The sequence below is a fragment of the Ceratotherium simum genome, chromosome 15 (assembly GCF_057802395.1).
Source record: "Ceratotherium simum simum isolate JZ-2026a chromosome 15, ASM5780239v1, whole genome shotgun sequence".
In the NCBI taxonomy this organism is placed as follows: domain Eukaryota; kingdom Metazoa; phylum Chordata; class Mammalia; order Perissodactyla; family Rhinocerotidae; genus Ceratotherium; species Ceratotherium simum.
In genome coordinates, this window is record NC_141914.1 from 38678598 (window position 1) to 38688770 (window position 10173).

Consider the following 10173-nt stretch of genomic DNA (forward strand, 5'->3'; position numbering starts at 1 on the left):
GAAATTTTCTGTTAGATTTTTTAGGTTTAAAAAGGCTGAAATCAAGCAAGGGAAAATTGGTGAAGGCAAACTGCCCATTTATCTTCCCAAACACACCCTTAGGATACCAAACACTCCCCTCAGGGACTCGCCCACCACAGGATTCTTTGGAGAGAAGGGGAGGTACAGAAGGGAGGAATTTTGTAAAAGGCCTGGGGAGAGTCAAATCTTTCCTTTTATCACCTACTCACCAAGATTAGGGAAGCCTGGATAATTGGGAAGAGGATGGAATTAAAAGGTCAGTCAGTTTCTCAGGATGGCTTGCTTGAAAGACCAAAAGTAAACCCTGCTTAATCTCTGCTAATTAGAAAATACCTGGCTAAAGTTGGAGGTGAATTAGGGAAAGAATCTCTACCCTCAGGGTACCAGGGCCAGATGGGGCTTCGTGCCCTTGAGGCTGTTTTCTCAGAGACAGGAGACCTGGGGCTAACACAGTATTAGGGCTTGGATGGCCCTGGAGGAGCCTAACAACCGAGACAACGGAGGAGCCCTGAGAGAGTTCAGAATAGCAATTTCTATTCCAAGCAGGCAGTGTAAGACATTAGAAGAGCAGTCCCACCGGTTCCCCTCCCCATGTAGCTCCCACATCCACACTTAGCCAGCAACTCCGCTCTACAGTTTATTGGGTTTATAACTGGACGAAATCACACGTGTACAAAATGAAGCTCACACTATCCCAAGGCAGAGTAGGGACTGAGGGCCGGGGGTCTGTTACTGGCCTATGGGGGAGCTCTGAGGTGAGGGGCAGCCAACCCTCCCACTCCAGAAATGTGGCCACAGGGGAGGGGAGGAGAGGGAGCCCACCTGGCTCTGGTCACAGAACTCAGAGCCTGGCATTGGGCCAGGGCAGACAGATGAGTGGAGGATCAGGAGCCCTGGGAAGCACCCCACCCAGGGACTGCTGCACCAGTCCCGCTCTCCATGTGGTTGGTCCAGACCTAGACATGGGCTGGTGCAAAGGGAAGGCAGCAAAGCAGGAGGGAGGAGACACTGATGTGTGGTGGCCGGGGGCACCCGGACCTGTGGAAGAGGGTGAGTGGGGAGGTGGGCTAGCTACCACTAGGCAGCTAGCAGCGGGTCTCATAAATACCGCTGCGGCCAATGTAGCGCACCCATTTGATGACATCATGATCGCTGTAGTTCAGCTTCGGTTCAAACACCTTCAAGTAGCGCACCTTGAGGCCAGAGGGCGCGAATGGCACCTAGGCAAGGGACAGCTTCAGTTAGGCATGTGGCCTTCCTTTCATACCTCCTCTCCTCTGGGAAGTTCCATAGCCCTGCCCTACCTCATCTGTCTCTACTACAGACATTTGAATGACTGGGGTCCTGAAAGAAGCTGGGGGAAGCTGGGGTAGTGAGGGATCCTCTAAGAGATTACTAAAGAAGAAAGCATACCTAAGAGTAACTAGCAATCATTTGGGTTTGAAGTCAGGCCCTGCCTGTGACAACTTGAATCAATTCCTTTGATCAGCAGGAGGCAGCAACCCAAGACCTGCCTTAGAACATACTTATCCTGCTCAGTATTATGGACTTAAAAAATAAGGTGGAGGAAATTATATGTCTAACATGCACACAGCAGAGTCAGCCCATTTTCCTCTCTGTAAGTAAACATTGTATCTTATCTGGCATTCAAGCAATCTAAATTTTTCCAAAGAATTGCTTTATGACAAACCAAAAGAAGTCAAAGATTTTTGTCAGTGTGAATAGCAATTTCTAGTAAGAGGCCTGAAGGGGGAAGAAATGGGTCTATGAATTCAAGGCACTTCCCTTCTCTAGCTGTTTCCTCATCTGCAGCTGTCAGGGGCAGAGGTTGGTCTGAATGATCTCTAAGGCCCCTCCTCTGCCATACCTCAAAGTTCATGGAAATAGGGGGTCGAGCCCATTTCTTCTTGTCGTTGGTGGGCAGAAGCTCAATCTCCGCGCTGATCTGCGATTCCTTCATGCCTGCCATGCGCTTGATCCTGGGAACACAGGGACAATGAGCAGCAAGTGCCCCTGGTAGCTTGGAGGAGTTTCAAGGGTGGGGAGGTTGCCCCTTTGCAGGGGAGGGGGAAAAGAACCCAGGAGCTGGTGGGAGGTGCTAGGACAAGGAAACGTGGTGAGGACCCTGATAACCACTTGCTTTGGAACCTCAGGTCTGCTATTCCTTTAGCAGTGTGGGCTGCGGTTTCTTTTTTTTTTTTTTTTTTCTTTTTTTTTAAAGATTTATTTATTTTTTCCCCCCAAAGCCCCAGTAGATAGTTGTGTGTCATAGCTGCACATCCTTCTAGTTGCTGTATGTGGGACGCGGCCTCAGCATGGCCAGAGAAGCAGCGCGTCGGTGCGAGCCCGGGATCCGAACCCGGGTCGCCAGCAGTGGAGCGCGCTCACTTAACCACCAAGCCACAGGGCCGGCCCATGGGCTGCGGTTTCTGCTTAGATACATGGGCATGCTCTCCCTGCTCTCTGTCTACTTCACGCAGATGTCACAAGGGCAAATGGGGAAGCATGAAAGCATCTTGATGAATAAATGCATGCGTGCACCCAAGTGTGGGCATGTGCACACTCACACAGAGGTATAAGAGGTAACAGCACAAGCAGAGGTTCCTGGAGAAGCAGACAGGCACCCTCCCGCAACACACACACACAGACATACACACACACTCTCAGAGGACAAAAGGTAAAACTTAAGAGGGTACACCAAGACATCCTGAGCCCTGCTGGGATCTCATGAAGGAAAGACTCACTTCCACACGATGGCGTTCTCGCTGGCCTTGTACTTGGCCTTCCCCTTCATGCAGATCACCTGTACCCCACTTGTGTTCAGTGGGGTCGGGATCCTCACCTAGAAGTGACACATCTGTCAGGGAGCTCTGTCAAGCCCTGACACCAGCTGCCTTTATTTCTGGAGACAAATGCTTCCTCCTCCCCAAGTCCCTTGTCCTCACCTCAATCTTCTGAGCCAGTAGTGAGGGCTTGAAGTTGGACTTGATGACCACCTTGACCTCCAGCTTGGTGCGTCCCACTTCCCGCACTAGCGGGATCACCCGGAAAGGAAGAATGATGTCCTTGGTGGTGCGATACCTTTGAGGGGGGAGCAAGGTTGGCATAGTAGAGCCTGTGCTCCTCCCTCTCCCCTGGCTCTGCCAGCAGCACCCCCTGCCTCCTCACATCCCAGTGGCACCTCATGAGCTCAAACTCTCCATCTGGTGGGATGAAGCTGATGCTGCGTTCGGAGTCAAACTTGCTGAGTCGCACACACTGGTGGAAGGTGCAGTCATCGATGGCAATTGATTGCTTCCCACTGCAAGCAGGGGCAGAAGGTCTCCTCGTTGGTATAGGAGAGTGGCAGGAGAAAGTCAGGCTGGGAGGCTATCCCATCCCCAAAGGCTGCCAGAGCTTGGGTGAGGCATTCACTATAGACTATGTGATGCTGCTGGAATGCAGCTTTCTGACTCAGGGGTCACTGTCCCAGAGTTGGGGATGAGGGGGAGCTTTGCAAGCTCATCATCTCTTGAGAGCTCTGCTGCTTGGTACCCAGAGGTTTCAGGCACACTGGGCAGAGGCCATCAGTATGTACAAAAGAGCCTTGGTCTGGGGACCAAACGAAGCAGCTTACTCCTTGAGTAGGATGAGGACAATCCCCTCATCTCTCTTAAGCACAGATGTCAAGAGCAACCAGCCAAGCACACCCCTGGGAAGAAGGAGTTTGCATTACTGCAGAAATGACATCCAGAAGGAACTTGTGATTCACCAGGCCCCTCTCAGCCCTCCAAGGTCCACCCTCTCGCGCCAGCTCCCCTGCCTCAGGCACCTCTTGCTTGTTTCATCAGCTGTGCCTTTGCCCTGCTTCTCAATGACAATCTTGTCATTCATCCCAAACTTGCACTCGGGCATGCCACTCAGGTAGCTCTTCATCACCACACGGCCCGACACATGGGCGCTGAGCACCTGCCCTGGTGATAGACAGATAAACAGGAACACCTGAGTCAGGACCAGGCTCCTGCCCCAGTCTCCCTCCGGCTTCATCACAAGAGGGCCCTCACCCTGCGGGGACATGAGGAGGTTCACACTCTCCAGCACATCCAGGAAGAGCTCATTCCGGCGATACTTGATGCCCTCCCGCCGCCAGCCAATCTGCCCAGTCACCTGGCTGGTGATCTGTGACTGTTCTTCTTTTGTCTACATGGGGGATAGAGACAAACAGCAATGGCCTCCCTCCTCTCCACTCCACTCTCATCCCCCACTCCCTTCTAGTCCCCACCTGTAACCCGTCTTCCCCCACAAGCCCCATGGGGCAGGGCCTGGAGAAAACGGAGCAAAGCTGCGAGGGTGGAAGCTGAGGGAACAGCTTACCTGATGCTGGAGGCCACAGGGCCAATGTGGTACCCACAGGAAGCAGTAGGGGAGCACAGACGGGAAGAGGCAGGCAGAAAAGAAGGAGGAGAAGCTATGAGTCCTGGATCCTAGAGGAGGGCCCAAGCGCTCTCCTCCTGAGGAACACCAGGCCACTAGAGCAGCCACCCCTCCTTCCCCCAGTGCAGAAGGAAACTGCTTGAGCTGCATTCCCAGTAACAGAGGTGCTGAGTCTGCTCCTGGAGTGGGAGAGGGCCACACAGAGAAAAATAGGCCTGCAGTCATGGCAGAAGGCTCAGGCCAGCACTTCCTGTCAGAGGCGGGCTCATGAGTCAGCTAGGACAAGGCTTGGGGGCCAGCTGGGATGAAGGGAGGTTGGGCTTCACCCTGACTGTGATTGTACAGTTCAAGTACCTGGCTCTTGATACCCTGCTGGGTGATGAAGGTTTTCAGTGCGCCTGTCTCTGAGTTCTGTGGGTAGCCGAAGTCCAGGATCTCTGCAGAAAGAAGGAAACCATCAGCACATGGAAAAAGCTGAAGGCTCCTTCACTCCAATCCCTCCCCTGGCCTGGACATGTCCGGCCAGCACAGCTCCAGAAGAGTGTGCGATCATCTGCAGCAAAGTCTTGCAGCTTTGTAGCATTTACTCAGCGATTTGTGCTTCATGAGAAAACAATTAAAATGTCAGGTTTTTTCCGAGAAAATCAGCAGATGAGTCACATGGCCAGTGGGTGAGAGGTCAGGAAGCCCTGAGCCTTTAGAAAACAGAAATGTTGGAAAAGTGTAAGGACTGTTCACTTAAATCATACCTCACAGGGGAACCAAGATAACAGTGCACACCCAGGGCCTAGACCTCACCCTCCTCCAGGCTCTGAGGCAGCTGTTGGAAGCTGGAAAGGTCAGTCAATGAAATAAGGCCCAAACCACATAAGAGGAGGAAATGTGCTTAACTGCAAGAGGCCTCGCCACCAAACCCCAGCATCAGGTTCCTAGCCCCTAGAAAGATCTTTTGGTCTTCCCCTGCCTCCACTCACTAGCCCATTTCTGTGTGCCACTTCAGAACAGCCTTAAGGTCTGGATTTGGACTAGCCTTCTCCCAGCTCAAAAGACCAGATAGTCAGGGAAAAGTTCAGAAGGCACTAGAGCCTCAGGCCTGCTCCCACCTCCAGGCCAGGCCTCATCAGGTTCATCCCCACCTAGGCCCACTGCCCCACCAGCCTCACCAACCAGCAGCCTCACCATCCAGCAGCTCGTATATGAGCACAAAATTGTTCTTGATGTTCTCCTCGCTGATCTTGCCAAAGTAGGCGGCCATTACATCACACATCTTATAGAGGAATTCGAAGACCATGGCAGCATTGACATTCTGCTTGGTGACAGCCGCCAGCCAGATGTTGGACCGCTTAACATGGAAGAAACTGGTGCGAGCGATGTTGGTGACGGGGCTGCGCACCTGCTGCCGGGCGTGGATAACATTGACCCGAAAGGCGTCCACTGCATTCCTCCTGAGGGAAAAGGGCGCACAGGGGCTGCTCAGCACCCAGGCAGACCTCATTCCGCAGGGATCGACCACAGCTGCTGACAGCCCCACCCTTCAGTGCTAAAGTCTGACACGTACTATAAAGCCAATGCCTAAACCACTGGGTGGTTCCCTTGTGACTCCCAGTGGGGACATGGGAGGAGGGCCAGAGCTGGGCTGGTGTCTGAAGACCATGAGAGACAGGGAAGTCAAGTGGCAGTGACAGGAAGACAGATGTAACCTTAATAAAGTGAGGTCCATCAGTTTAGGCGGGTATGTTCCTGATTCCCAGGCCTGGCCCCAATTTCTCAGCTGCCACCTCTCTAGCTTCTCAGTAAGCTCCAGGCCCAGATAAGAAAGAGACCCTGCTTCTTCTCCCATCTTCCCACTAGTGATCCCACCAGTGGGGAGGGCTGGCTCCTCCAGAAGTTGGACAAAGCCAGCACGACTTCAGAGAAGGCTCTAATCTACCGACGGAGAAGCACCAAGGGGCCGTGGAGCGGGGTCCCCCATTCTTGCTGAGGATCCAATTCCAGGGCAAGTTCAGGGAATGAAAAAGGATGAAGAAAATAACGATGGGGGGGCAGGGCCCCCCACCCACCTGTGCCTGGGCGGCAGCTTGACAGGCCGCTTACCTATTGCTACGGCAGCCAATGAGATGGGATGAGAGAAATGACGCCAGCAAGAAGAGGAGAGTGACAGCAACGAGAGAGAGGGTTAGACACACAACACACTAGGGGGGAGGGGGGGCAGCAGACACCATGAGGGGGAAACAGATGAAGGACAGGCGAGGGGTGGAGAGCACAGCAAGGCACGCAAGACAGTATGTGCCCTGGCCTCGGCTTAACCAGGTCTATCCAGGGAAGGAGGGGGTGCAGAGGGGTCTACCCAGCCAGGTTTAGGCAAGCCAGGCATGGCCACAGGTCTAGCTCAGGACACCCCCCACCAGCCAATGGACGAACAGCCACAAAGGCCGAGCCAGCCCATTAGCCAGGGAGCCGCAAGCCAAGGAGCTAGGGCACTGCAGCAGGCCCATTCTATGACTATCCTAGGCTCTTTGAGGAAGAAAAACAGGGCGGCATGAACCAGAAGAGCCTAATCTCATTAGAGCTGCTGAGGCTAGGCCATGTCCTTTCAGTCAGTAAGAACAGTGGAGTGCAGAGTAGGGCAGAAGGCAAAGTAAGGCTGTGCCTCCTTGTTAAGATCTGAGGGATCCAGAACAAGGAGCTATTCTGGGTCTACTCTGACAGGCCAGAAAGGGCAGCATGGCCTCCCTGCCCTTCCCTCAGTGACCTGCAGAATGCCTCAGGCTTGCTCACAACCTCTCCTCCAGGAGTAGCCCAGAGGAACTGAAAACAACTGAGTCAGCAGCCTGCCTCCTTCTGAGAAAGGGAGTGGGAGAGGATTCGGCAGCCTGGAGAGGCTTTCAAGAGAATACAGTGAAGGCTCTCACCATGAGAAGACTTAGATGGATTAGTACCTCCAGCCTGGCCACTAACTCCACCCACTGGAGACTGATCTCCCTCCTCCTCAAAGGAGGTATCCACCTGCCCAAGCAAAAGCATTCATCTCCAGCAAGCAGGTCTATCACTAAGGGAAACAGAAGACAGGAAGGACAGGAGTCCCTAAGACTATGAGGGCCATGCCATTTCCACAGGTCCCACCTAGCGGCCAGCAACTGGCTGCCAAGCCAACACTACCGGACCTAATGGGAACCAGACTGTACTAGCTGAGCTTCCAGGATGCAGCGAGGGGTAGCGGTGGTCCAAGTCAAGCCTCTGGTAGGGACCTGGTCCTACATGCTGGGGAGGAGGGCTGAGGAGGGTGGGGGCACAGCTGGCTCAGCCAGGGGACTCACCCGATGTCATCTCGGTAGACCCGGGAGATGAGCACCTCCCCCTTGTGATTATAGATGAATAAGCCTCCAATCATGGCGGCAGCTCAGTCTCCGCAGCCCATCGCTCTGAGAACAGACCTAAGACAGGCGGGGGCAGGGTAAAGGAAGGCCTCAGAAGCCTTGCCAACGTCCCCTGTGGGGCTGTGCAGGTCAGTGGCTGGGCTTTTTTCCTGACTCAACCTTTCAGCAAGTGACCCTGCAGCCCTCCCAGGCAGGCCCCTCCCCTTAGCCAGGCTCCAGTTCCTGTTTATCCCATCCTGGAAGGGAGAAAGAAAGGGAGAGGGACTGCAGCCCAGGATTCTAAGGCCATTTTGACCCTCCCTTTTCTGGGCTGAGCCCAGAGAGTAGCCCCCTCCCCCTCTCCACAGAGCAGAGCTGAGCTCAGTAGGGATCCTTTTCTCCTTTTCCTGTGCAGACTCTCACCCAGGCTCTAGCCAGTGAGTCACTGCGAAGGCCTGCCTGCGGCTGCAGGAATGGCGGTAGAAATTACTCCAACTGGTTCAGGCCTGGGGCCCCCAGGCACAGCTTTAGGAACACCCAGTCTCTCAGGCTCCACTACCCTTCTGAAAAGGCGGCAGGGCCTGAACCTCCAGCCTAATTCACAGAAGCCTAAACATTCCAGGAAAGGGTGTGGAGCGTGGGGAGAGGAGGAGAGAAGGGAAGCCTTAGGCCCTGACATGGACCCAGGACTGTGGCTCCAACCTCTCCCAGACAATCAGATAAGCAGGCAAAAGAGCAGAGGAGAAAGGCCTCAGCCCTGGCCCACTACACTTCAATGACCCAAGCTACTTATTAGTTATTTTTGACTACTCCCCTTTCAAAAAGGGAGGTTCCCTTTCAGCTCCCAAGTACAATAAAAATAAGGAGGGTCGGGGGTGGGGGGAAATGCAAGTCCTTAAAATTAAGAGATCCTTCCAGCTGAAATTCTGTGATTCCAGACCCACAACATAACTCACTTCTGGCCTGAGTGCCTATAAGCAAGGGGCAGAATGCCTCAATTATCCAAATTATCTGGGTCAAACTCATTTAGATTGTTTACAAGGAGAAAAAGGGTTAATTTTAATTTAGTTCTAGATTTCTTGGATTAGCTCTGGTATTAAGTTCGCAGGCGGGGAGTTTGGCAGACTTTTCTAAACTGGAAAATAAAGTCTATTACTGTGGCCGTCAAGGTCTCCCAGGCGCAGTGAGGGGTCTCCCAAGGTGGTGGACACATCCCATCCCTCAGTCGCAAAGAGGCTGGGAGAGGAAATGCAAAATGGAGGTTGAGCCGGGGGGAAAGAACCAAGTTCACAGGTATCAAGTGGTGGGGAGCTCAGGGCACCAGAGAAGCAGAGATGGGCCCCAGGACTGGAATGGAATATTCAGTTAAGGGAAAACACTGGCAGCAATAGCCAAGCCCTATGCTCAGGTGAGCCCAAAGCAGCGACAGGCTGGCGGGGGCACCTGGAGAAAGCTTCCAGTATGGCAAAGGTCAAGGCCTTGAAGAGGAAACACGGCAGGGAGAGATTGACAGTGGTGGAAAGCTGGGGAGACGGAACCTGTTTTGGGGTTCAGGTGTAGAGGCATAAGTGGGCGGCCTTTTCACCCTGGGGAGGAAATATCGCCGAAAAAGATGGTTCCACGGGGTGCGGGGGCTGTCGCAGGCCTGAGAAAGAAGAGCCACGGGGTGTCACTCTACTGGGAGGAGGGGGTGCCGCAGGGTGGAGGCTTGTCAGAGTCCAAAGAGGCGGCACAAGGGGGTGTCACTGTCCTGAAGTGGGGGAATTGTCCTTGCGCTGAGAGGAGGCGGCGCAGAGGGGTAGGGGGCTGTCACGATCCCAGGGAGGGGAGCGCCGCGCGACGTCCCTGCTCTGGGAAGATTCCAGTAGGTCTCCCTCTCTCGGGAGGCGCAGGGCGGGTCAGGTGGAGGGCGCCGCTCCCCGCCCGTGCTGCAACCGCGCCCTGGGCGCTCCCGCCCCGCCGTCAGCTCCCTCCGGATCTGAAGGCTGAGCCCACTCCCGGGTGTGGGCAGCTTTCCGCGCAGCGCAATGCAGAGCAGCGGGGCAGGCATCCTCCTTCACCCCGTAAGGCCAGATCCCCAGCTCACCTGGCGTCCGCGGCCCTCTGCTCGGCCCGCCCGGCCACTCTCTGGATCCCAAGATGTCCGCCCGCCCCCTGCTCGCCTGCCCGCTGCCTCGGCTTTCACCGCAGTGCCGCGGCCCCGCCCCGGCCTCGGCTGCGCGTGCGCATCTGCCTCCCGCGCAGACTACAAATCCCGTCAGGCTCCTCGGCCTCCTCACTTACAATTTTAAGCTCTCTAGGTTTAGCAGAACTACAACTACCGACTGGCTTCGAGAACCTTCGGGGGGTGGGTAGGAGTGTCCTGGGAGTGAGTAGGAGTGGC

At 54.6% G+C, this 10173-nt stretch overlaps 1 protein-coding gene across 1 annotated transcript; it reads right to left on the minus strand.

Moving 5' to 3' along the window:
• Positions 1–645: 645 nt before the first annotated feature.
• Positions 646–9983, minus strand: AP2M1 (adaptor related protein complex 2 subunit mu 1). The gene is made up of 11 exons (XM_004424652.2): positions 9877–9983; positions 7752–7868; positions 5614–5879; positions 4789–4871; positions 4065–4200; positions 3833–3974; positions 3203–3322; positions 2967–3102; positions 2766–2863; positions 1889–2000; positions 646–1241 (listed from the first exon to the last, which is right to left on the minus strand). Exons 2-11 carry the CDS (start codon positions 7823–7825, stop codon positions 1107–1109), a joined length of 1302 nt encoding a protein of 433 aa, XP_004424709.1. The 5' UTR covers positions 7826–7868; positions 9877–9983; the 3' UTR covers positions 646–1106.
• Positions 9984–10173: the final 190 nt, after the last annotated feature.

Bases quoted from the DNA above. Each gene is read 5' to 3' on its own strand.
- AP2M1 (XM_004424652.2), bottom strand. From the start codon at position 7,825: ATGATTGGAGGCTTATTCATCTATAATCACAAGGGGGAGGTGCTCATC. The intron at 5,880-7,751 runs GTGAGTCCCCTG...CTTTTCCCTCAG, and splicing joins GTCTACCGAGATGACATCGG to GAGGAATGCAGTGGACGCCT. The intron at 1,242-1,888 runs GTATGGCAGAGG...TCCCTTGCCTAG, and splicing joins CTATTTCCATGAACTTTGAG to GTGCCATTCGCGCCCTCTGG.